General features: G+C 38.6%; 2 protein-coding genes across 2 annotated transcripts; one reads left to right on the top strand and one right to left on the bottom strand.

Annotated features, from left to right (window-relative positions):
* Nucleotides 1-1,001: 1,001 nt before the first annotated feature.
* Nucleotides 1,002-6,042, bottom strand: tmem208 (transmembrane protein 208). Its single transcript, XM_072380937.1, has 6 exons — nucleotides 5,842-6,042; nucleotides 3,852-3,947; nucleotides 2,467-2,526; nucleotides 2,211-2,347; nucleotides 1,717-1,801; nucleotides 1,002-1,618 (listed from the first exon to the last, which is right to left on the bottom strand). The coding sequence occupies exons 1-6, from the start codon at nucleotides 5,845-5,847 to the stop codon at nucleotides 1,481-1,483; spliced, it is 522 nt and encodes a 173-aa protein (XP_072237038.1). The 5' UTR covers nucleotides 5,848-6,042; the 3' UTR covers nucleotides 1,002-1,480.
* Nucleotides 6,043-10,835: 4,793 nt separating this feature from the next.
* On the top strand, nucleotides 10,836-17,062 carry slc39a1 (solute carrier family 39 member 1). Its single transcript, XM_072380933.1, has 4 exons — nucleotides 10,836-11,117; nucleotides 12,445-12,575; nucleotides 13,082-13,396; nucleotides 15,300-17,062. The coding sequence occupies exons 1-4, from the start codon at nucleotides 11,003-11,005 to the stop codon at nucleotides 15,651-15,653; spliced, it is 915 nt and encodes a 304-aa protein (XP_072237034.1). The 5' UTR covers nucleotides 10,836-11,002; the 3' UTR covers nucleotides 15,654-17,062.
* The last annotated feature ends 6,021 nt before the right edge of the window (nucleotides 17,063-23,083 follow it).

Here is a 23,083-nt window from a genome sequence, read left to right as displayed (position 1 = left end):
CAGTCTCACGCACACATGTGTATCCTGTCATGGACACTGGGTGGCACTTCGAGTCAGACCCAGCAGGGTGGAGACTGGGTACTGGTGTGGTCTAAATTAGAGACAGTTGGACTCAAATCATCACCCAAACCTGCTGTCAGTTTCTAGAAGATACTTTTTTCAAGAGTGGTTCAGTGAGAAGTTTCCTGTATTGAAGAAGGACATTACATTCATGCAGGACAATGCTCCATCACGTCTAACCACTTTATTGCTTGATGAGTCAGCAAAGGTCTTAAAGCAACACGAGGAATGTTTGTGAACCTTAAAAATTATGTGTTTGTACTGGTTTTGAGGTAAGCAGATCTTTGTTATGCACTGAAACTGCCCTGGAGCACACGGGAGCTGAGATACGGTAGGTGACATCTTTGGTTTCCAGATCTACACCACAGTTTTGCATTAGTTGCTTGACATCTTTGTCACCTCTTCAACATTTAATGTGTATAGCTGTACATTTGCCGGGTTCACCGTAGATTTGTTTTTATGACGGTGGTGTTAAATCCCACACCTGTAGGGAGAGGTAAAAGGAAAAATTCTGCCAAATTTCTCAACGTCACATTAAAGATCAAATGGCCAAAAGACCAAATAGGGACCTTCCAAACCGGACTTAAATCCTAACTAAAACTTCTCTCAAACGTGATTTCCAAAGAGGACGATATCTGTGAACAGCATTTGGGACACTGTCGTTTCTGCCTCAACCAAAGTTGAGTATAACCACATCAAGATACGAACACATCTAATAAATTTTGGCAGATATTCTCAAAACTGTGTTTATATAAGTAAGTAAAAAGGTTTTACTTTAAAGTTAAATAACAATGTATTTTGTCACAATCAGACTTACACATTATGCCTAATAACTGTAACCATGATTTAAGACTTAAATCGGGGTTTTACATTGAAAGTTTTTAAATGACTTGGAAAAAAAGATTTATTTCTTGAAAAAACATCTTTGATGAAAACATCAGCACAATAGAGGAAGATTCTTTTATTGCAAAATTGTTCCCATTTTTCTATTAAAACTTAATATTCTGTGAATTCAATAAGAATGAACAGCTCAGAAACAAAGTCTCTTCATTTTTAAATGAAGGGACACAAAGTTACTGATGAGAAAAGCCCTGACAAAAACGTAACAATCAAAACAGTTTAAATTGATTTAACTATTTCATTTGAGTTTTTGGGTGGCGATGAGTGACTTAACAGAACTCTTAAATCTCTTGACATAGACAAATTGTATTTGGACGGTGACATTACTGAAAGAGAACATTTCATTTCATAATTTAGGGAGAAAATTAGATTCCAGGAGACAGCGGAAAGAAAACAAAACATCTGGTTTCAGTTGAATTTAACTTCATAACAAAATTTCCTCCTGAATAACTTATGAGTTCCTCACTTTCTGTATATTAGATTCTGTGTATAAAAATACGTCTCCGTCTGCTTTGCAGCATCAGAATCTCTTCATCTGTCTGCGCTCCTGTCTTCTCTGCTTTTTCTCATTCACCTCCTCTGGTGCCGTCGGGCTTTCTGCCATAAACCAGGGACCCAGAAAGTTCACCCACAGCAGGTGCAGAGCACGGGCCGGGGCCTGACACACATACAAGAGACAGCATTTAAATGATGAGGCTTGAATTAAACCAAATAAGGAAGGAACATCTACTGGGCTTCTTCTACAAAAGCTCTTACCAGCAACCAAAGATACCAGAAATAAGAGGAGATTGTGCTGAGCACTTGCAGTATTGCAGTGAGCAGGATGACGTCCTTGAGGTGTCTAAAACCAGAACAAAGTGGATAAATTATCACTGAAAGAGCACATGCGTCTGTGCACACTGAAAAAGTTACTCTACAGAGAAATAAGGAAAAACACAAACACACAAAAAGGTGGAACTTCTTTTTATTCACCTGGTTTAAGAAAAAAAATTTTAAGTGATTCTTAACATTCTAATCAGGAAGCCTCTGATTCTTCTAAGAACAGACAATCAACACGTACAACTCTCTGTTAACATTACTGACATGAGTAGCGTTCATATGTTACATGAATTTTGAACTGAACAAGGCATAAAACCATCTTCAAACAAGCATTTCCAAGTTGAGTCCAAACGTCATGTTCTTTTATAATGTGTGCTGGCTTAAGCAAGAGCTTCTCAAAATAATCGCCTTGTATTTTGGGGATTACTTACTCTGCCATTCCCTGCTCCATGTTTAGGTCTATTCCTCCATCCAACAAACTTCCATCCTCAGCAAATGCTGGCTTGGCCATGGCCGACATGGAGCGGTAACTTCCTACATACACGGCGAGTGCAAACAGCAGCAGCAGCTATGGGATGGAGAACAAGTTTAACGCCAGGAAGGGAGGTGTGTTGCGCAGTTTTACATCAGGCGTGTGGATGCTGAGGGCTTGAATAGCTTTTTTTTTTTTTTTATAAATTCACTCACCCATGTCCAAAATGTAGAAGAACTGTAGAAAACCAGGAAATTTACAGCAGCGTATATTACCTGTAAGAAGAGTATAACAGTGCTGTAGCAATAACTCCATTTCACAGACAGACAACCCCTTTAAATAGTAACTGGCAACTACTTTTAATAATCCATTAACTGTTTCAATCGTCTTTGAGGCAAAGGTGGGAAACTGTTCCATGTTCCAGCTTTAAAGATCCAACAAACAATGTTTGAAAAATGAGGATTTCCATTTCCCTTTTTAAATTAGTACCCGATCAGCAGCTCTACACTGAAATGTTTACATCGGTTTATTCCAAATCATCAGTTTGTTTCAACCTTCAGGTTGTCGTGGGGAATTTTGAACATATCAATAATCAAAACTGCATTATTGCAATTTCGGATTCATGGGATAGAAGTGTTCAGACCCTTTTATAACTGGGGACGAGATTATGTTTAGAGTCAAACAACTATTTCAAATCCATGTTAAATATTACTCTTCCTGATATCAGTTGATTTTGATGGACTCAAAATAAAGTTTAGCTTTTCCTGTGGGATGATTCTGATAACTTCTTACTTTCCTGTGATGGCAAAACCCATTTACTTAGCGCTTTCAAATCATGAACTGGGCATATAATGCAGGACAACTAACAATGAGTGGAGAAAAATGCTGCACAACAGTGATGCTACCAAAAAACAACATGTTCCTCCAAAGTTGAGAAGAGGACAAGAGCTTTAGTTAAACAGGCAGGAAACAAGAATTGCTCCAAATGCCAGTCAGTTCCAGCACAAGACCATCTGGCAGGAGGCAAAAAATACACCAAAATCAGCAGGAGTCATTTAATCAAATTAAGATCACTGTTAACAGTCCAGATGAAGGCTTGAAGAAGGCTGTGAATAGTAAATACTCTCACAGTACTCCAACACAATATGTTTTGGAAGGAAGAGCAGGGAAATGCTGCCAAATCAAGACGTGCCAAGCTAAAAATCTGATTCCTCAAATGACCGACTGTTGTCAGAAAATCCAAAGAATGCCTCAACAAAGTACAAACTTATAAAAACCAGATGTTTAAAAGTTGTAGACATGTCCTGTTTTTTCTAAAATGATTAGGATTTATTTCACCTTCTTTGTAAAAGCTGCAATATCAAGATAATATGGAAAAGGTTCTTGCTTTCATTTTTTACTTTTACAGAAATCTGCCATTTTAAGCAGGGTTTTGCAGTTTCTTTAAAAAAGAAAATATCAACTGTATTTGTTTCATTCAACACTGCCAATTTTGGGGTAAAACATTAGAAAGTTAGAGCAATTACTATACTGTCATATCTATATAGAGTGAAAGAATAGAGGAAATATGGGGTCTCATGAAATTCATTTTTCTTCTTACATTAGCTCCAAGGATGACTCTTGTGTAGAACTTAAGCGTTGCCTCGTTCTCCTCATAGATCTGCTTCTTCCCCTTCGTGCCAACTTTTCCTTTGGGCTGTTGGGCAATACACACAGCAGCACCATCAATACATTGTCAACCTTATCAACCGATCAAATAGCCCTTCATAAATACAAATATAAAACTAAAACTTCCTCCTGAAGGCAAAACTTCTTCACTTCTTTAATTCAACAGGTATACAACTTCTCTGAACCATTTTGCTCTGCATCAGATGTGCCTCGCTTACTATTAGAAAATATTGAAGAGCCAGAGGAGGGGTCTTCCCACACCCCTGGTGCCTGGTTGCTGCCCGGGGCAGGAGGGGCCAGGAGGTGGTGTGGGGTCTGTGGTGGCTGGGGGGCTGCTGGCCCCCTGGTGTGCCTGCTGCGCCACTGTGGGGGCTGTGGATTGTGGCTCTGTACACTTATACACTCATAACTAAGCACAGTTATCATGTAGGACCTGTGTCATGTGTATTGCATGTTTATGCACACACACATGCATTCATTAGCCCAGTAGCATGCTCTCTCAGCAGTTAATGTGTTATCCTGTTATTGAAGTCATCTATATCCACAGTTGTGTTGTATACGATTGCTGCTACTTGTGCTTGTTTGTGTGTTTTTTCCCTGCTTGTCTGCATTCAGGTGCTCCTGGTGGCGCTAAGGCTGGATTCCCCAAAGAGGCCGTGGATTGTCGTCTGTTTTGTGTTTACAGGTGTAGCAGCTGGTTGTCTGGTTTTTCTTTCTATTTTTGTTCTGTTTCGTCTTCTTTGCTCTTCCTCTTTCCCTGTCCAGTTCGGCTCTATTACATGTTAAATATTGTAACAAAAATAAATAAATAAGCAGCTGATGGGCACCAAGGGAGCTTTACATTCATAAAGCTTCCCTTGGCAAAGCAAATCTGTTTGGCATAAAAGGTATTCAGATTACAGTTCTGCTGCCATAATACTGGACGGGACAAGGGGGGAAAAAAGATGTGCCTCTGCATCCTGTTTGTGATCTCTCTGATATGTTTTGCTTTTCATTGAAAGACATGGTGCAGTGGGCTGCTCTGTGGTGTTGTGATTAGCACTGTTGCCTCACAGCTAGAAGGTTTCTATGTTCAAATTGCAGTTAGGGCCTTTTTGTGTGGAGTTTGACCCAGGAGTGAGTGTGAGTGTGCATGGTTGCTTGTCTTTGTGTTGGCCCTGTGACGGATTGACACTCTGCACCCTCACTCTCACTCCCCCAACCAAGACTTGGAGAAAGTGAGTACAGAAAATAGATTGACATGTTGCGCTAGTTTTATCAATTGTAAGGGTACTCACAGTGAATGATGACGATTATTACTAAATCGTAAACCCAACAACATAAATAGATTTTTGGATATGTTTGACCTTCTCTTGGCTTTAAAACTGAACTGAAAACACAACTTTATATGTCAAAATGATATTGTTTTTGTGCTGTATGAACTGTTTGCTTATTGAAAATAATTAATTGGGCTATTGAATGAATGAGGGATAATAGATGATGTTATATGGTTCTTGATTCAAACCTAAGTTTGTATGTTTACATCTTTTATGTTACAGAACAAGTGAAATATTCATTTCAAAACATCTCTTCTTCACGGTTTATCGTCAGCTGTTTTGACATCGCAGTACACTCCTGATAAATTTCCCATCGGGAACGATAAGGCAGCTTTATCCCCTCTTCTCTTAAGTTGAAGTACTATTACAAGCTGCATGACATCACACATCAATCAAGTGATTGCTCTGGATCTCAGTGCATGAAAATGTCACCTGAATTCGGGTTTATGTCTACTTTTTCTTTTAAATTAACAGACCAGTGTTTCGCTCCTTCAGCAGCTTATGATGGTCTCACATCATAAATACTTAAAGCTCGCGTTAAAGTGGACCAGTCGGTGTTTGATTAATTTTGTCACTGTTGTGTCTGCATGTGTCTACTTCTCTCACCGCCATTCTCTCTGTTTCCCGCTACCGGTGATATCTTCCACGGCGTCTTCTTTGTCATGGACCTCGGACCAGCCGCCGCTTTTTCTCGTTATTACGTTACCGCATCAAAAATCAAACTCCTGTGTCTCCCTGCGATGTAATTTCTTGAAACACATCAGCATTCAGAGACATGAAGGGGCTACATTTCCGGCGCACAAAGATGTCGTCACAGACTGACTGCCGGTTCTCCTGCAAGAGCCGAAAGTCGCTCGTAAAACCTGGAGACAGGGGGCCATCTAGTGGCCATATATTATAAATTACTGTTGTGAAAACGTCCTAAAAATCCACAAAATTTCAGTTTGCACTCTTAAGAATGAGTTTGATTATTTTACAGTGGTGGGAAACAACAACAACAAAACTTCCTGAAAGTAGAAAATTTAAATTATAGTTAATGTTTTAAAGTAAATGTATTGTTTTGGACTTTCTGGTTGATATTATTATTCATGGCAGTTAATGAACAGAGCTGTGGTTTGAACTACTTTATGTACAACTTTTTGTTAAGAGGAAAACCACATCTGAGGCATTGTGAGGTGAAAAAGAAAAATGTGCTGATGCACACATTTGTTTTCTGTTTCCGGACTTTTTCTCAAATTGTAGGTGAAATATTAGAATGATGTATCTAATCAAATAACACTCGAAGTTTAAGGGGAAACACTTTTTTGTAAAGCTGTTAACAGCTAAGCAGAAGGTATAAAGCTTTTTGTAAGAGAATATTGCAAGGGCTGAAAAATGTGTTTAATCTTCAATAATCTGTTTTATTTAATAGTATAATGATACACCACTCGATTTTTTTTTCACCACTGTTGGCAGTTTCTCATTTTTCAAGCTCAGATCTTCCACCAGATTACTGGGAGCTGTTCTTACAACTGTGCTCTTCTTTATAGAGATCTCTGATGTTGTTCCTGGGATCTGTTGCAGCCACTCACCCAGTTTTGTGATCACAGTCCCCAGCGCTACAAGTACCACTGGTACCTAAGTTGCTTTCATTTCCCACATCCTTTCAACTTCCTCCTTCAACCCTTTGAGCTTCTTGTGTTCCTTCTCCTTGTTACCTTTGAGCTTCTTGTGTTCCTTCTCCTTGTTGTTGCTGTAACCTGGAAATACTTAATCTATCATGACTGCCTTCTTCTGTATTATTTTAATTTTTTTTTACCAAGTTTGACCATTTGCTTGCCAAGATATAAATTGTCTAACAGCTGAATGTCCATGACTTTTGAATATATTTATTGCACTTGGCATCTAAGAAAATCAAGCAAAACCTGTTGCTGAAAACCTGTTGCTACATTTATATATCCGAATGTGTGCCCTCCTGCAACCTTTACTTGCTTTCCATAGTAGAATAGACTTAGTTTTCTCTAAGTTACAATCAATACAAATATGGAAAAGGAAATTTGTAATGATTTTATGTATGAATAATGAATGACAACATGTCTATCCATGTGGTCATGTTAAAAGGACACCTTCTTTAAATTCTAAGGTTTAACTTATCAGAGCATATTGAAAAAAAGTCCTGGTCCTCTACCAGAGGCCAGGGAGCTTGAGGGTTCTACGCTGTATCTTAGCTGTTTGTAGAACTGTCTGGAACCACAGTTGATGCGTGTGGTCATGTTAAAAAGAAAGCACACCTTCTTTAAATTCTAAGGTTTAACTTCAGGGCATCATCAGAGCATATTGAAAAAAAGTATCTGGTCCTTACCAGGGTGTACAATTTGCCAAATTCAACCTCAGATAACACTTTGCTAGTCTGTACTTTATGTACAGCCTTATGTACACAGGAAAACCACATGCATCTGAGGAGTTGCAAGATGAAAATGTGCTGAGGCATACATTTTTTTTCTGTTTCTGGACTTTTTCTTAAAATATCAAATGAAATGTTGGATCAACTTAAAAAGATACAGTATATGTAATCAAACTGCATCAGAAGTTTAGAGGGGGGAACACTTTTTTGGAGCACAAAAACTTATGACTCATTGCTAAAGGAGATTGCAAGAAGACTGATAACCAGTGGTTTAACCTTGAATATTGAGGGGTTTTTTTTCATATTATTTGTGTTTAGTCTTCAATATGCTGTATACACATTCACCACTTAGCCCCTTGTGGGCAGTTATCCCTTTTTCAAGCTCTGGTCCTCTACCAGAGGCCAGGGAGCTTGAGGGTTCTACGCTGTATCTTAGCTGTTTGTAGAACTGTCTGGAACCACAGTTGATGCGTGTGGTCATGTTAAAAAGAAAGCACACCTTCTTTAAATTCTAAGGTTTAACTTATCAGAGCATATTGAAAAAAAGTATCTGGTCCTTACCAGGGTGTACAATTTGCCAAATTCAACCTCAGATAACACTTTGCTAGTCTGTACTTTATGTACAGCCTTATGTACACAGGAAAACCACATGCATCTGAGGAGTTGCAAGATGAAAATGTGCTGAGGCATACATTTTTTTTCTGTTTCTGGACTTTTTCTTAAAATATCAAATGAAATGTTGGATCAACTTAAACAGTATATGTAATCAAACTGCATCAGAAGTTTAGAGGGGGGAACACTTTTTTGGAGCACAAAAACTTATGACTCATTGCTAAAGGAGATTGCAAGAAGACTGATAACCAGTGGTTTAACCTTGAATATTGAGATTTTTTTTCATACTATTTGTGTTTAGTCTTCAATATGCTGTATACACATTCACCACTTAGCCCCTTGTGGGCAGTTATCCCTTTTTCAAGCTCTGGTCCTCTACCAGAGGCCAGGGAGCTTGAGGGTTCTACGCTGCATCTTAGCTGTTTGTAGAACTGTCTGGAACCACAGTTGGTCATGTTAAAAAGAAAGCACACCTTCTTTAAATTCTAAGGTTTAACTTCAGGGCATCATCAGGGCATATTGAAAAAAAGTATCTGGTCTTTACCAGGGTGTAGAATTTGCCAAATCCAATTTCAGATCAACAACACAGGGCAGATTATACCATGTCATTGTTTATTGAACAAAAGGAAGGCAAAATGCAAAAGCAGGATGTGAAAAACTAAGTACACCTCTATTGCTTTAATAGGAATTAAGGGGGTAAGTAGTAACCAGGTGCTGCTAACGAAATGCACTTAAATACTGGATCATTAGCAAGTCTAAGTACCTCTAAAAAGCAGAATTCTTTCAAAGTTTGCAGGTCTGGAGCATTCAGATGTGTGTTAACACAATTTCCAGGAGAAAGGACATCATCAGTGATCTTAGAGAAGCAATTGCTGCTGCCCATCAATTCAGTTATAAGGGTAATTCCAAATATTTCTAATTAATCTCATTTTACTATAGTAATAAAGATTATTCACAAGTGTAAGAAATTCAAGACAGTTAGCAATGTTTAAAGGAGCAGATGTCCCAGCAAGTTCAGCCCAGGGTCAGACTGTGCAAGGCGAAGAACTACTGCAAAAAATGGAAGAGCTACATCTCAGACTCTTCAGGCTTCAGTCAATATGCAAAATGTAAAGTTCATGTAAAAACTGAAAGAGTATGGCTTTCTTGGAAGGGTTGGAATAGCTTCTTTTATCTAAAAAGAAGGCATAGGGGACATGTTTCCTGCAGTTTTTACCGTCCAAAAACAATGTTGCGCTATGGTAGACAGATACACGTCAAGCTCTAGGACCAAGCGGAAAACCCAAGCTTAAGCCTGTTTCACTTAGTTTAGACCATAGACATATAAACAATGTAATATAAACTCTTTATAATGTCTATAGTTTAGACCCCCCACAAGCTCCTTGATTGGCTCTGCCTTTTCCTGTGTGATTAGCCGTCCTGCTGTCACTCCATCGGGTTGTGAACAGAACCAGGACTTGCAAATCCGGTCTGCTAGTTGCGGAGGAGTCCCTGTTACTCTGCCACTGTAAGTTGGGTGTATGTTTTGCTTGGGTCACGTCAGCTAGAGGGACTGTAAGATCAGAGGTTTCATTTACAATAACATTTGAATCGGTGTGTGTGTGTGTGTGTGTGTGTTTACAGCGCAACCAAGATATCTACATGATTTCTTTAGAAGTCAAAGTTTAAGTGCAACACCTTTACTGGCTCCCAATAAAGCAGCATAACCTCACCAACAAACTTGTAAAGTGTCTTTGAGTTTTATTGAAAGTGCTGATAAATAAAATGTAATAAAATTATTGTTATTATAGAGTGTGCCCTCAAAGCACTAGCCACACCCATCCACAGCCTTTACAACCAGTCAAACCAAACAAGGGAACAGTAAACTTAAAAGCAGCCATATAAAACTAGAAGAACTACTAGAAAACACAGTGAACTGAAAAAGTTAGACTTTTATTCAAATACTTGTGCCCCCCCCCCCCCCCCCCCCCCCCACGTCTGAAATCAAAATATTGTCCCTGGCTGAAATTATTAGTAATCTGACTGCTGAAGACACTGATAAATCTGAAAAGATTTGTGATGGCTTTAAGAACACGATAAATAAGATAAAAATGGACAGAAAACAGCAGTGCATCTACCATTTACAAAACAGAAGCTACAAACTCTTTAAATAGTTTAATGAAGCTGTTGGTCATGACTTGTAAACAGTTTGAAAATAATTTGATTTTAAGATAACGTAATCAAAACTAAATTAACTTTTAGCTTTTTGCGACAAAAATCTCTTTTGTCACTGATTAATTATTTCTGACATCAAAAAGATTAGAAATGTTCTTTTATTGCATAAAAACACAACTTAGAATTAGCTTATGTGTGAGAAATCATATGTAAAAATGTTGCATATTACCATAAAACCAATAAAAATTATGATTTTGTAAATATTAATGAATACATCTATAAGTTCGAGTCAGTACTAAGAGCTAACTTACATGTTTAACTTTAAAGCTATGTTTTGGGTTTGACATAATTGTTGTAGTGAATGATCCTACTGAGTGGGACCTTGTAACGCGTAGTCGTTTTAACTTGTTTTTAAACAGTATTTTGACCTTCTGCGGCCACTGTACCCGTAGCGCTTATACTTCCCAGTAGCAACACTACAGTTGGCTGTTTTCACTACAGAGGCTCATTCCATCGATCGTAATGTAAGCATTGCGTTGATACGCTTCTTCACTTAGTTTTATGTTTGTACAGGAAGACAGCGAGTCCCACTCTTGAACTGACAGTTTCTGATACACAATGGAGTACCTGCTTCAGGTGAAAATCGGCGCTTTGATTGGTTTGTTGTTTTTAACTCTTCTTTTTGGATTTATTCCTGCTCGAGTGAAATGGTTCAGAGACACAAACGGGACAGGTGAGTACACTTTAATATAACATATATATGAATATGAGCACTCGTTTGCGGTATGATTTGTGTTAATGATTGTCTGTGTTACCAAGACATTAAAGCTTCCTTCTAATCTCAGCCAAACAACATGGGTCTTTTTTTTTAAACAGATAAGTATTTACCGTGATTAGATCATTGTTGCTTAATGACACTAAAGCCGAGCTACAAAGAGGAAGCCGTTGATTAATTTAAAGCTTTCTTATTTTTTCTATTATATAGCGTTGTTGGCTAATAAACTAAACAACCTTAAATTGGGAAAAGTTTGAATGAAGTTTGCTGCTAAGGCTCCGCCTAAGATAAACTCATTTACAGCATGAAGATAACACTATAACCTGCTGTATGTATAAGTGAATCACATGTTTTAGCTGATGATAGTGTTGTAAGGACAATTAACTCCTGTTGATCTCATCGACTGTCATTAAGAAACCATTTACAATATGTGGGTTACTGTGATTACACAGCAGAGATAAAGCGGTAAATAACAGGATGTGCTTCAAGCTTTGATCACTGACCAAACAACACGCCCTATGAATGTATTGAAAATGTTTTGTGGTGGTCTTACCTTGTTCTAACCCCACTGTTACAACATAACTATACATGAAAAAACTTCAAATTAATAGGTGATCACTACCAGGAGTCAACCCTGCTCTCAGCCTTGTCAGGAGTCACCTAATCAGGATGAAGCCTGAGGTTCAGAGCCTCAAAACACGTGGTCACATTCATTTTCATGTTTAAAAAGCCAAGCTCCACAGTCAGAATGCTGAACTTTGGCTTTCCTACATGGAAGTGAAAGTATATTTTTCTCTTGATTTCATCCATGAGTCATTTCGACCTCTATCACGTGATGCCCTCTCAGTTTCTCTAATTTTGTAGGGAGTGAACAACCTTTAATTCAAACTCAAAGATCGATATAGACAAAGTAGAAACAACAATAGAATAACAAAGAAACAAAAAACATTATCACATTTAATAGTATCTACAGTGATACAGTTATTACAAGAACTTATTCCAGTGCATCTAGAAGAAAGAAAATACTTTGCGCCACTTAATGTTAGATCCGTTGATGCCACTGAAACAGTCGTTTGATTTGATATTGATATGTTTTATTTACTCAACTGATCACAGCATGGTAAAAAAAATACACCATTCAGGATTCAGTAATAGACTCTATTTCTGAGGAATGAATAAAGTTCAAGGAGCACGTCACTGAGCTTTGTATTTTTTTTTCTCTTTTGTTTGCCCCGACTTAAGTTTGTGTTGAAACCTTGAGATGTTTTTTCTTTTTAATGATCAGAAATCCACCGCACAGTTCTGAGTTTGATCAGCTGTTTTGCCGGTGGGGTTTTCCTGGCTGCGTGTTTGCTCGACATCATCCCAGATTACCTGTCTGACATCAGCGCAGAGCTAGATGCTCGGAAGGTGGAGGTATGTACATGTAACAGATGTGGACAAACTCAGGAAATTAATAACAGAATTATTAACTTTGATCTTGATTAATCCCAATATTTTTCACCCTAATTATGAAATACTTAGTGTGAAATATTTGTATTGCACAATTCTTAGTATAAATCTACCATTTGACAACCTGGAATCAGACAGTATTTGTCAATTTTTAATTTTTTTGTACATTTTCTGCTGAATTGTCAATTTATTTAATAAATAATAAGGTCTTTCCATGATTACTGCTAATAATAAAGCTATTTGCGGTCTTATTTTCTTAAAGGTTAAGACAGCAGTTTTTTGTTCTTTAAAAATGTGACAGAATGTAAAATATGTGCAATCCCAAGTTCAAAAATCTTGTGACACGGTAGAAAATATAAAAAAAACAGAATCTGATGATCTCATAATTGTGTCTTTGTAAAAAAATGATTTATCTTTATTGCTTGACTATATCAGACTGATGCTACAATCTCTGTGTCGATCTCCAACAGACCAGCTTTCCCCTTCCTGAGTTCATCATGGCTGCAGGCTTCTTCACAGTCCTCATACTGGAGAAGACTGTCCTGAACTGCCGGGAGATTAGTGGGGCTCATGAGGAGAGGGCGCCCCTTATACCGGAAAACAGGAATGGGCATGGGCACAGCCATGGAGCAGCCACAAGCTCTGACCTGGAGGGCAGCGGCCACCACATCCACGTTGACTTCCAGGCTCACTCTCCTTTTCGTTCGTTCATGCTCTTCCTCTCACTCTCACTCCATTCAGTTTTTGAGGGTCTTGCTATCGGCCTGCAGAACTCTGAGTCAAAGGTACAAAGACAGAGTATCTCAGCTGATGTTTGCTCGAAACATTTGTTGTTTCTTCCACTTTCTTTCTCCCCACATTGCATTTCAATGCTTCCTCTTTTACTGTTTTATGTCACAAATTTTGTCCTGTCAAAGCATTGTTCAGATGAGCTTGGAAACATATTCACAGCATGCTTGTATATATGAAGAAAGTTTCAGTTTAGATCCTGTGAACTCTTTGAGAAGAAGTGAATCACACTGTCACATGAGTCAGATTTTCTGGTCACAAGACAGCTTAAGCAGACAGCCTACAATCAGTATTGCCTCAGGACTTTTCATCTATTGGTCTTTGTTTACATATGTGTTCAGCTGGTAATTTACTATCTAAGAAATGAAGACATTTAATTGATAATTTGAGAATTCCCCTTGCAATTTTGGTTACATTTTCAAGAAAAAAACAAAGTGCATAAAGTATTTGTTTCATGTTTTAACGTTTAGAAACAATAAGAAGATGTTAGTAAAAGGAAGATTATTTGCTTACATGAAATAATTACTTAAAATGATTAAAGAAGCCCAGTTTCCATAACAGTTGGGATGCTGTGTAAAATGTAATGATTTGCAAGCCATAAAACCTTTTTATTTAATTGGAGATAGTACAAAGATGCGACTGTAGCTCAGGAGGAAGAGCAGTCGCCTACCAATCGGAAGGTCGGTGCGGTTTGTGTGGGGTGAATGTGGCTTGTAGTGTGAAAGCGCTTTGAGTGGTCAGCTAGACGAGAAAAGCCCTACACAGGTACAGTCCATTTAGCACTGACAAAGTCAACATATTATTTGTAAAGTTTGAGTTTTGATATGAAATGATTGTGATCCTCAGGCAGCACAGCATGAAGAATAGACATCCATCCATTTTCTATTAATCCTATTCCGGGTCGCGGGGGGGCTGCAGCGTATCCCGGCTGTCATTGGGCGAAAGGCAGGGTGCATCCTGGACAAGTCGCCAGTCCATCACGGGGCCACACAGAGTCACATAACTCATTAACCTAACATGCATGTTTTGGGCAGTGGGAGGTTCCAACTTAAAGGGATATTTCAGTTTTTATTTGAATTGAGTTGAGACAGCAGTCTGAGCACTCTTGGTTTGGAGAATCATTTGGTTTCTTGAGGAATGAGCTAAAGCTAAAAGTTTTGCAGCAGCCAGAGGACCGCATTCTTTTGCCCATCTGAAACAACTCAAACCTCAGATGTCATGGCTGTTCAAACAAGTTTTTTTTAAAATAGTCTTTACACTGTGTCACTTATCAAGCAGTTGTTTGCTTTGTCTGTATACTCTCCATGTATTAACAAAGCCAACAGTGTGCTCCAAAAGGATCTGGGCTGCAACACCTTATCACAACATGGGCCTGCGTTACATGGACCCACTCAGTATAAGAAGCAACGCGGTGTAAACATCCACAATATAATCGCTTGAAATGATCCCCTTAACGCCAGCTGAGAATCTGTTTTCTGTTGAATCATGCTGGTTAAATTTCCCTTTGCTTTAATAATCCAGAGTTGTCCTCAGGGTGTGGCTGGTAAAACATTCAATTGGACTATTACACTGTTGGACATAGTTACAGGTGTGAAAGGGCAGCAAATTGGACAAAAACGTAGCAAACCTGCAACTTTTGACCTTGATTACTGATTTTCAGTTTGCTTTTCATTATCGTTCATGTTATAATCCAAACTGTACTCAGTATTACATTTTATTGTACTGAGATAATCAAAGTTATTCATTTGTCCTGTTAGGGGTTTTAATGTTGTGGAGAATTTCATGGTATAAAGAGAATAGCAAAAATCTGCAGAGGTGACACATCTATTGTAAAGGATCTTAAATTGCATGTTGTCGTCAGAGGCAGAAATAACCAGAAATCTTCTTTATGTTTTCCAGGTATTAGAGATCTGCATTGCCATTCTCGTCCACAAGAGCATCATAGTGTTCAGCCTGTCAGTGAAGCTGGTCCAGAGCGCCATTCGTCCAATGTGGGTAGCTCTGTACATCTTAGTGTTCGCCGTAATGTCACCCTTAGGCATCGCCATCGGCATCAGCGTGATGGAGGCTGAGCTAGCAGCTGGAGCACTGATTCAGGCCATCCTGGAGGGGCTGGCTGCAGGAACATTTGTTTACATCACCTTCATGGAGATCCTCCCACATGAGCTAAACTCTGCAGGGCAGCAGCTCCTCAAGGTGCTCTTCATCCTGCTGGGCTTCACCATCATGGCAGCACTGACCTTTCTGGGCTGAGGCTTTGTATTTCAGCTGGCAGTGTGTCTCTGTCAGGACAAAACCTGTGCATACTGTGCAATCTTCTGCGGCTTTCACAAGTTTGTTGGTTACTTTAGTGTAGAAAACCACAAAGGAGTGGCCTCATCGCTGCCTTGTTACATCCAACTGTGGAGATTTTTTATTCAAAGGGAGCTCCACAACACGCTGGTGTTTTCTTGCTTTCAAATGCTTTTGAAGAAGCAAACATCCAAACATTTTTTTTGAAAGATTTTATTGGAACCTAATAGGTTTATTGTAGAGAAGTAAAGGGGTATCTGTCCTCAAATATCACTGACCTTATTTTAAGCAAACTGTGTGCCTGCAAACCAAATCAGTTTTTAATCTTTTGCAGTATTATGGAAACAACTAGAGATGAAGAGCAGTGCTGTAAATATGTGATACCATGTAATAAGTCAGACATGCCAGTGTACTAAAACTTCTTTAACGTTTACATTATATCCATAAGTCACAAGGGAAGTCTGACATGTCTTTGTTTCCAAAAACAATAACCGTGCCTTCATTTAGTATTTTCTATTATTTTCAAACCTCACACTGTTTGTTCTGTGGCCCAGCTGGATAGTTTTTCTTTCTAAGGGTTTCTTTGGTGGCCTAAGCTCACTCTGTAAATACTAACACGCTACTGCTTTTAGTAAAATTGCACATTTGGTTTCTATGTTAAGCTGTTTTTATTTCTCATTACTGAGACAATAATGGAGAGCTTCTAACCGCTGTCAAATACAAAGTGATTTACTTCCTGTTTCATTATGGACAATCACAGGGGCTTTAAGTATCGGCACAGTGAGAAGTGCAAAATTATTTCAGTAAAGTGAAACCTGACATTTTTGCTCGTCGCAGCACAGCTTTAATTTATTTTAAACTTCGTCACATCTCAGCGGAGCGAGACAATGATCTTTCTTATTGACACTTGTGGAGTTGTTTTTGACAGACAAATTAAATCCGGCATATTTGTATGTCAACTTGCTAACACTCAGAGGGATTTACAGAGAGTATAAATGGAGTTGTAGCATTAAGCTGTTATCACAATTCCTGTTTTAGTCTGTCATGTGATGGGCAGATTGTTTCCTCACTGGGGAAAATAGGCAGGAAATAGAAATGTGTGTTGTGACTGTCAGCGAAAAAGCTGGTCTTCCGATTCCAACATGGTATGCTGCTTATTCTTTGCCAGATGTTTTCTTTATGTAGGTTTCACTTTGGGTTACCCTGGGGAAAAAAAGAAGTTAATTCTTTCTCACTTTTGTGTCTATCACTCATTGTGCTTCGTTTAAGTGTAAAAAAACGTTTAAGTGTTTGTGCCTTATGATCATTCATGTCTTCACAGAGGTGACTGTTGTGTAGCTGATGAGAGTAAAAAGACTGAGACACTAAAAATGAGTGCAAAGTGTTTTTTATTTTTCAAATGATGGCTGTGTGTAGTTATCTGATAAAGTGTGAGTCAGTGAGATCATATCCTAAGGTCTTAGTTTCACTTCTTCTTTTTCAAATCTAAAGCATTCTTAGGTTAAACTGCAGTATACTCCTTTCTTCACCAGACTTTGTTCACCAGGTTTCTGCTGGCATGTAGGTTTGTGGTGTGTTTCAGGGTGTTTTATTAATGTGGAAGCAGAATATTCCAACCACCAGATGGGAGTGTTGACCTTCAGACTGATGGCCTCCTCCCAATAAGAACCGTAAGTCACAGCAGCAAGAAGAAGACAGGAATACTTTCAGGATTATACTTTAGTGATATGTGTTTAGGACTACTAGGAGGTGCATTTTTAGAAAGTCTTTTAACTAAAAACCTAGTGGTGACTTAATTGTAATTTATCTTTTTCTCAAGAGAGGTAAAAGATTCCATAATACAAATAAAAATACATTTAGGTTTATACTTCAGAGGTGTGTTTTGGATGACTAATAGGTCCTTTTTTACAGGGCATTTTAGCTTTTATAGGCCTCGCGGTGACCTTATGTGATTGTCTCTTTCTTGGGACAGGGTAAAACATTCTATAATACAAACAAAATGTCATTACTCACTGGAGATCTTGGATATCAGAGTTTTGTTCATTTTAATATAACACTGTTCAATGCTCAATTGAACAGTGCTCTTTATGACCTCGATCTCGTGGTTTTAAAAAAAAAAAAAGCCTCCCTCCAGTCTTTACATTCTTTAATGGCAGACACAAATGCATGATCTTAATGCTGCAATTGGAGTCAATCCAGGCCTATTTATTGCTTTTCGGGATGACAAAACTTTCAGGAATTTCTTTACGTGAAGGCCCAGAACTGTATCCCAGAGACAAAGGCCTTGTTAACCCCTGTTTGTTGCTGAGAGGGATTAGGAGGTCATTCATAAACATCGCTAATGAGAGGTGCTGATAGGAGAACAATAGTACAGTAAGTCTGCCAGTTATGGAAGACAGAGGCTCCAGTGTGTAGAGGAGGGTGACCCAGCAGAGCATTGAGTTTTATTGCGGACGCTTTATTTGTTCACCCACAGTTCATTAACCTCTTCCCAGCAGCAGGATTCATCTGGAAACATAGATTCTTCTCTCAGCAATGATACAGATTATGTCCTGAGTATGGATACTGTCAAATTCTTTTGCTGCTCCATCATCCTTCATTCTTGGGCTGCATGCAATAAAGCAATAAAAACGCACAAAGAGTAGATTGACACCATTTGTGCCAATTAAATGTAAAGATGCTTCTCCAAAATGTTCTTGTGGTTACTTTCTCTCTCATCGTGATGGCCTAAATTTGCAATTTCTGGGAAGAAAAAAAGAAGAAGAACTCTAGTTTTCATTCAAAACACACCAAAATGTCTTGAAATTTATGAAAACAATGCTCAAACGACCTCACTGAAAATGAGTGCTGATTTTTGGTGGATATCAAGTCTTAATCTGCCAATATACCAATATCATTGTGCACCCCTGATTTTGACTCTTGGGCTGATGCCTTTTCCAATCTGACCCAGAGATAAATCTGATTCTTGGCTACATCTTCACATTTACAGATCTACATTTGTTACTCTCATCAAACTCTATCAAAATAGTGTATATATGGATTTCCAAGATTGTCAGACTGTTGTTTTAAAGCACACCCTGTTGCTTTTGACCCAACACTTACTAAACCCTGAGTCTTTATCACTGAACACACAAAGAAAGGGAAACATTAAGCACATAAACAAATGAAAGATTGTTGTAAAACACAGAAGATACAGTAATGTAAGGAATGAGACTGATATGAGGCAAAAAAGAAGGTTAGAAGATTTAATATAATGTACTCAGACAATGGAAAACAGGCGAGGAGAAGGTAGGAGTCTCTTAATGGTGAGAAACAGCATGGGTGTGGAAAATCAAGTAACTGAGACAGGAAGGAGAGTCTGAGGACATCTGGTGGAGAGATGAAGAGTGGCAGGAGATGCTTGAACAAGAATCATAAAAGAAATTAGTGAAAGTGATTGTAATTATCTAAAGTTCTTATAGATAATGGTTGGCACCGTCACCTCACAGCAAGAGGGTTCCAGGTTCAATTCCCGACTGGGGCCTTTCTGTGTGGAGTTTGCATGTTCTCCCCATGTATGCAGGGGTTCTCTCCGTCCAAAAACATGCATGTTAGGTAATTAATGTCTCTAAAATTGATGTCTCTAAAATTGTCCCTAAGAGTGAGTGTGAGCGTGTGTGTGGTTGTTTGCCTCGTCTGTCTCTGTGTGGCCCTGTGATGGACTGGCGACCTGTCCAGGGTGTACCCCGCCTTTCGCCCGATGACCACTGGGATAGGCTCCAGCCCCCCCGTGAACCCGACCGATGGATTAAGCGAGTATAGAAAATGGATGGATGTTGTAGATAATGTCAAACAGAACATGGGAATCTGGACTTTGGTGACATGAGTTTAGTTTAGTTTAGTCCAGTCCCAACAGTGACAATGTCATCCAAAGAGCCATCAGCATCGTTAGACATATACATATCAAAAATGCAAAAGTGGCACCAAAACTGTAAGTCCATCCATCAGCAAAGATCAAATTAGTCACATTTAATACTCAATTAATCGAAAAAATAAAATAAAAAGATTTTCTGTTAGTATAATTAATGACTGGACTTTCAATGGGGGCTCAGCTGTCTGATGTTGTGCAGTCATGTATAATTCATTCATAATCTGGGACACAAAACAAGTGATCCCCTCTGAGGAGGATTTCAAAGAATGTGCAGAGGAATGTTTAATGTGAGGCTGAAAGTGTGAGCGCTCCCCTTCCCGTGTCACAAGAGGTTTAATGTTCACTCTGAACGAGTGACAGCAGCCAGAGGCGATGTGATATATTGTTTTGCAACAAAACAAAGAATGTGAAGAGGAAATCAGTGCATGAATTGAAAGCATAAAAACCTTAACCATATTAGACAGATCAGTTGCATGTATGTCAGTGGTTCTCAATTCCGGACCTCATGACCCACTGGCCTGCCTGTTTCTGATGTTTCCCTCCTCCACCACACCTGATTCCAATGAACGGCTCCTTGTCAGACCACTGCAGAGCTTGATGACGAGCTGATCATTTGAATCAGGTGTGGTGGAGGAAGGAAACATCAAAAACATGCAGGGCAGTGGGTCATGAGGACCGTAATAGAGAAACACTGACGTCTGTGAACAGATGTATGTGGCATTTTCGGCCATCAGTGGAGTCGGTGTCCTCAAAGTGCAACAGTAAAGTATTGCTTGTGCACCTCCTCAAACATTGTGCTGTGTTTTCTTGTTCAGCAGTGGGTTTTCTAAAATGTAATTTAATGCTTTAGTTTGAGGTGTTTGGATTTTGTTTAAGTTTGCCATCATGGAACATGGAGAAGCAGGAGGCTGAGGACCCAAATGCTGGAACTATGAGGATGGGAGGTAAGGACTGGCAAATGAAGGTGAACAAAAGGTTTAACGTAAATTAAAAGCACTGCTAGAGCAAGACAAACACAACTTAAACTAGAACCAAGGAGGGACAAACAGTATCTACAGAGAAACAAGGTAATCACTAGAAGGAGGCCAGTGACAGAAACAAACAACAGTGATCTGGCAACAAGCACTGAGAACCAGGGAGCACATATGCTGGGATGGTTGATTAGATGAATGGATGCAGGTGAGTAACAAAGACAGGGCACAGGTGAGGCGGCTGAGGATACCTGGGATAGTGCTACTGAGCAAGAACAGGGACTAAAACTAATAAGAATGCTGAAATAAGGCAAAGAACAAGAGCAAACCAAGGATGGTCCAACAAACACAGAAAAACCAATACACACACACACACACAAAAACATGGATCATGGTAATTGCAGTATTTTTAGCATATAAAATGCTACAATATCCCCTGTTATCTTGGTGTGATCCTTGGTGAATTATTATTTTTTTCTTTTTATAGAAATGTTAGAAAAATTTTGTGAGGGTACAACTAACGACAGAGGTGCAATACACATACAGGACTCCAAAACAGGGTATAATCCAAAACACGGCAGTTGTCTATCCCACCCCTCGGCTTTATGCAGTTTGTTGAAAAATAATATAGTTGTACACAAGTAAAGAATATTTCTATCCCCCCTTCATTTCATTGTGTATAAAAAATGCTAATTGATTTATCATATTGAAGCCAGGCTAATCTAAACCAAATACTTGACTAAGTAGGTATACTTGACTAAGAGGTAAATAAAAAAGGAGCATTGCACGCTAAACCATAGCAGGATGGACAAACTGATTTCACATTACCACTTCTATCTGGGTTTATTCTACATGACATTTGTTCATGAAAAGCTTTCCCATTCTGCACATCACTTTAATTAACAAGCTTGCTGCAAACAAGAGCTTTCCATTGCAAACTGACAAATGACAAAGAACAAATGATTTGGGTAACATTTTGTGTTTTAAGGACACAAGAACAGATTATAGTTTAGAATAGTTAATTAGAGAATGGGTGGTAAGTGTTCCTGATAAAAATGGACAAAGTGAAACAAGCAAAAAAAGAACATAAATCTGGGCAACACAGGTGGAGAACAGGCTGGAAAACTAAAGGCAGGAAGTAAAACTACCTGAGACAAAAAACCAATAAGGTATTTCAAAATAAACCAGGACAAGGCCAAAAAACTGTTTTGTCCAATGTTGTCATGTGTTTTGCATCTTAACACCTCCACAGGTAAATCAGATCAACTCCACACATCTCCTCTCCTTCACCCCAGCTCCACTCACAGTTTGCATTATGCAGATTAGCCACTTGTTGTAATCCACTGTGTCGTGCTTAATCCTGCTTGGAGTGACGTTCTCAGCAGCTCCTCCCCTCCTGGTCCTCTGTGCCACTGTTGTCTCCTCTTCCACTCTGTAGATCTCTCATCCTGACTGCTGAAGGTAAGCCTACTCATCTCTTTGATTAAATCAACCCATATCCAAATGAACAAATAAAGATGATTGGTATGTTGGATAGTACTATCATTAAAGTTATCAACTAATTAGAACAATATTTGTTTTTTGTGTGAATAACAGAATTTAGAGAAAAAATGTTTGCTTTTGCATGTTATTCTAAAATTTATTGTTCTGTATTTTATCTTTAACTAATTTTACATCCTACTAACACATCTGTATCACGAGCCTAGGTTGAATTTCTTTAACAATTTGAATATTACTTGAGCAAATATACGGTATCATTTTTATATATTTGAATTATTCTTGATGTATAGTTTCTAAAAGTTTCCTTGATAAGCAATACAAACGTCTCAACTAAACAGAGGTGTGGGTGTGGATATCAGCCAAATGTTTTCTTTGCATATTCTACAATTATGTTTAGATTACGAAGGTAAGTTTCCACAGCAGAGTAGTTACTGTTACTGAGGGTACCTCCAGGGCCTCTACAAACCATCCTGATGGAAAAAATATCCCACCATTTGACATAAAAAGACATTTTAATCCATCCTCTGTTTCCAAACCCAAACAGAAATGATGGCTGACATGAAAGGATGATTGACTGCAGCTTCTAGTTACATTTTTTCCAACAGGAGTCAAGTTAGCAAATACAATGTATCACTTATCAGCATCCACTGATGTTCCTACGTGTATGTATGTCATATGTATAAGTGTCTTTTAATAGGAGTTTTGTGCCATTTCATTGTTAACAGCTTTTTTAAACTGGGCAACAACGAGCATTCAGAGTATTTTCAAGTGGAAAAATTGGATCTATAATGTCAGCCCCTTATGTGAGAGGATGCCTTTTCCTCTAATAGATGAAACAAACACTCTGCATACTCAACATTAAGACTTCACTAAATCAAAAGAAAACACTGTCTTATTTTTTTCTGTGATCGATAGATGACTGGACTGAGTCTTGATTCGACATGCATTTTACTCAACAAACCCTGACAACACCAAACTCAAGTGTTGCCAGTTTTGAAAGACAGGCTGAA

This window comes from Leuresthes tenuis, unplaced genomic scaffold, assembly GCF_036924035.1.
Source record: "Leuresthes tenuis unplaced genomic scaffold, fLeuTen1.0.hap1 SCAF_2, whole genome shotgun sequence".
In the NCBI taxonomy this organism is placed as follows: domain Eukaryota; kingdom Metazoa; phylum Chordata; class Actinopteri; order Atheriniformes; family Atherinopsidae; genus Leuresthes; species Leuresthes tenuis.
This window is presented reverse-complemented; position numbering and strand designations above follow the sequence as displayed.

Excerpts from the sequence above, each read along its gene's own strand:
- tmem208 (XM_072380937.1), bottom strand. Across the intron at positions 2,527-3,851 it reads GAGTCATCCTTGGAGCTAAT|GTAATATACGCTGCTGTAAA; the intron begins GTAAGAAGAAAA and ends CTCTTCTTACAG. Across the intron at positions 2,348-2,466 it reads CTTCTACATTTTGGACATGG|CTGCTGCTGCTGTTTGCACT; the intron begins GTGAGTGAATTT and ends TCCATCCCATAG.
- slc39a1 (XM_072380933.1), top strand. The coding sequence starts at position 11,003 with ATGGAGTACCTGCTTCAGGTGAAAATCGGCGCTTTGATTGGTTTGTTG. Across the intron at positions 11,118-12,444 it reads CAGAGACACAAACGGGACAG|AAATCCACCGCACAGTTCTG; the intron begins GTGAGTACACTT and ends TTTAATGATCAG. Across the intron at positions 13,397-15,299 it reads TGCAGAACTCTGAGTCAAAG|GTATTAGAGATCTGCATTGC; the intron begins GTACAAAGACAG and ends TATGTTTTCCAG.